This window comes from Glycine soja, chromosome 5 (assembly GCF_004193775.1).
Source record: "Glycine soja cultivar W05 chromosome 5, ASM419377v2, whole genome shotgun sequence".
Lineage (NCBI taxonomy): Eukaryota > Viridiplantae > Streptophyta > Magnoliopsida > Fabales > Fabaceae > Glycine > Glycine soja.
Window position 1 is genome coordinate 41,344,600 of NC_041006.1, and position 3,427 is coordinate 41,348,026.

General features: G+C 33.0%; 1 protein-coding gene across 1 annotated transcript; it reads right to left on the reverse strand.

Moving 5' to 3' along the window:
- Positions 1-545: 545 nt before the first annotated feature.
- Positions 546-3,205, reverse strand: LOC114413419 (probable membrane-associated kinase regulator 2). Its single transcript, XM_028377827.1, has 2 exons — positions 2,241-3,205; positions 546-946 (listed from the first exon to the last, which is right to left on the reverse strand). The coding sequence occupies exons 1-2, from the start codon at positions 3,097-3,099 to the stop codon at positions 873-875; spliced, it is 933 nt and encodes a 310-aa protein (XP_028233628.1). The 5' UTR covers positions 3,100-3,205; the 3' UTR covers positions 546-872.
- Between the last annotated feature and the right edge of the window lie 222 nt (positions 3,206-3,427).

The following is a 3,427-nucleotide window of genomic DNA, read 5'->3' on the forward strand; positions in this document are numbered from 1 at the left end:
GTACTAAAAAGTATCAAGATTCTTGTTTTTTTCTCTCTTTTTTTTATTTGTTTGATTTATATTGAAGTCTGTGCCCAACTTTTTTAATTTTAATCTAAACTTACATTTATTCAAAACAGACACAGCTTCACCCATTCCGATACCTGAAAGGCATCAGACACGTTGGAATCCGTCAAACCCATGCACGCTCAAGTGAAAGAGATAAGCAAGCCACTTGTCCCTTTCTTCTGATTTTTGGTTTTGCAAATTAAATACTCACTTGTGTCTTAGTCAAAAACACCTTTCCTTCCCTTCACCCAAAAGAAGATCTCACTTTCACTGCTCATGTCCCCATCTTTCCCACTTCTCTGACCGCATTTTCCGTCGTCTCGACTAACTATGATACTACAAAATATTAAAAGCCACTAACTTTATCAAATCTACACCAATGATTATTAATTGGAGCACCATATTTTTGTTTGTTCTTGTTTTTCTTTAATCGACAAGCACTGAGCCAGGTTCCCGAGGAGAACATGATCAGAAAACCGATTATTTGGACAAGAATATAGAATTGGCGAAACCTAATTTTTCACTTCTATTGCACTGTTGTTTCAAAAGTGGTGTCTGTGGTACCATACTACATAAAAAAGATCCGATTCTTCTTTCTTTCACTCTCTCAGAAAGAAGAGCTTTACAATATACATACATAAATACACATAAAATTACTAAGGAAAAACGAGCCACCCTAGCCAAACAACTATTGTCACTTTCACATGTTTTTTTTTCTCCTTCTTCCTCCCAAAAGCACCATCACAATGGGTCTGACGTAGTAACATTTTCCTTCGGTCCTTGAGACAATGAAACTTGATTATATTATATCTCAAAGGCACTTGTCATTCTTTAGAATTTTCAGATAGTTCAGGAGATATGTCGCTCACTGATCGTGGCAGCTGAGAAGTCTCGCATTCTGTATATATCAATCAAAACAACGAGTGAATAATAAATACTAATCAAGTAAAACTCTCCAACAACCAAGCTTTAAAGTAGGCCACTAAACCATTCAAATTAATAATAATAATAATAATACTAATACTAATAATAATAATCACAAAATATAGATACAGTTCCTTATTAAGTTCATGACCTTACCTATCGTTGTTCTCCAAATAAAATTAAAATTTCATTACAAGACAATCTATCTTTCTAAGTTTTAAATGGATCATTATGATGGAAACTCTAATTTTAATGAAAAAACATAAGTAAAAACATCTAAATTTGTATTGTAGTTAGAATGAATTATTATTATTATCCTACACCTAATAACTTTTCTTTTATCTCACTTCCAATTTTTATTTATTTTTTTGGATCAACTAGAGTATCCATAGTTGAGAGTTAGAATGAAGGAATAAGGATTAATTTCTTAAAAACTAAAATTTATTTAAAACAGACTTGTTTACTGAGTAATTATAAAAAGTTTAATTACTCATTTGTTTTTTATAATTTTATCATTTGTATTTTTTAGTCTTTATAATTTTAAAGTAATTTTTTAAATTCATATATTTTACATTTTAATTCTCTTTTAATCATATAGTTTGAAAGTAATTTTTTTTAATCCTTATAATTTATATTTTAATTTTCTTTCAGTCTCTGTCTTATATTTTATATTTTAATTTTCTTTTAGTCTTTATCATCAAAATATGAATAATATTATCAATTACAATTAATTCTAAAAATATTGACAAATAATTCGTAATAATTTATTGCAAGGTAATTTATAATAAAAATAATAATTAATAATTTATAACTAATTTATAACTAATTATTTTTTTAATAAAAATTAAAAGATAATTAAAATATAAATTATAGAGACTAAAATAATCAATTTCAAATGATATGAACTAAAATAAAATTAAAATATAAATTATAAAAACTAAAAACATCCCTTCTAAATTATATAAACTAAAAAAATACTTTCAAATTATAAAAATTAAAAATACTAATCTTACAAATATAAGCATCAATCTTATAGAAATTAAACTTCTAAACATATATTTAAGGACAAGTATTTTTTTTTTCAATCACCCCGCAACATATTGATTCTATTCCTCTTTAAAAAAAATCCATCACATTTATTATTTTTCTCCTCGTTTTCTTCTTCTTCTTCCATTGATTCTTGGAGTGTAATTTTAATATTTTCCAACAATAATAATAAATGGTCCCCACGAAGGGAAAAACAGAATAGTGTAGTAATAGTAGATTACCGGTAGAAGCATTGAAGGAGTTTTTGCAGTGTAAAATAGCACCCTGAATCCAATCATGTTGCTGCAAAAGTGAATCATCACGCCGTTTCGAAGACACCGACGGCGGTGCCGGAGCCGCCACCGCCGCCGAACGGCCCTTTCCTAAATGCTTGCGTAGAGCCGCAGGCAGAGCAACATTCCCCTGCTTCGGACCCTTCAAGTTGGCACTTTCAGAATCTTCTGCTACCGTCGGAATCTTCTCCGCCACCGTAGAAGCTTCAGCGGACTCAGGAGAACTCACGTCGACCTTCTCGGACCTTCTAGAAACCCTCACGTACAGAGGCTTCACCATTTTCAAATACTTTCGCATTAAGCGTTTCTCCTCGGAAGCAGAAGAAAGTGTCTCTGAGAGTGATGATTGTGATTCGTCTGTGTGGTGATTCTGAGAGGCTTTGGGTCTGGAGCTGTTATCTCTGGAGAACAAGGACACAATGGGATACTCTTCCGCCTTGAATTTGACGGTGAAAAGTTTTTTCTTCTTGAGGTTTGGAGCGGCAGGGGCGTTGGGCTTGAGCTTCTTGAGGCCCAACATGAAGACGCGTAACTTGGTGGCGGATTTGAACAGCGAAGCAGTGAACTGAGGCTTGGAGTTATTAGGTTGGGAGTTGAAGATGAAATCATTGCTTGAAGTTGAAGGAGAAAGCGTTAACTTGAACTCTTTCTCTGAGGCTGAGTCACTGTTGTTATTATCATTAGTGTCGTCTTCTTCGGAATCGGGTACGGCAAGCTCTAAGTCGAAGAAAGGACCGTCGGCGTCCGTGTCGGCGTCGATGTCAGGGGAGGCCAGTGTGGCATCGGCACCAGCTTTCCAGCCTTCCATGGTTGGGAGAGCCAGAAAACAATACAAGACACACAAGGTTTTAAAAGACAACTTAGAGAAGGAGAATTTGTTGGCTATCCCTTTATTTTGTCCATTGCGCGGGTGACTCATGTGTGACAAGTCACATTAACATAGTGTGTGTGTGTGTGAGACACAATTTTATAAATATTTTTATTTAATTCCAAATTTTGGAAGCTATTCTCTCCTTAAATTGAAAGTTTGACCAAAACTTATTTTTTTAAAAGTGAATAAACTTATATTATTTCATATAAAATGAGAGATTCAATACATGACTATAATCAAATACTTGTTATCGAATGAAAGATAT

Coding starts and splice junctions, on each gene's coding strand:
- LOC114413419 (XM_028377827.1), bottom strand. CDS start 3,099: ATGGAAGGCTGGAAAGCTGGTGCCGATGCCACACTGGCCTCCCCTGAC. Junction 947..2,240: donor CTCCTTCAATGCTTCTACCG/GTAATCTACTAT, acceptor TGATATATACAG/AATGCGAGACTTCTCAGCTG.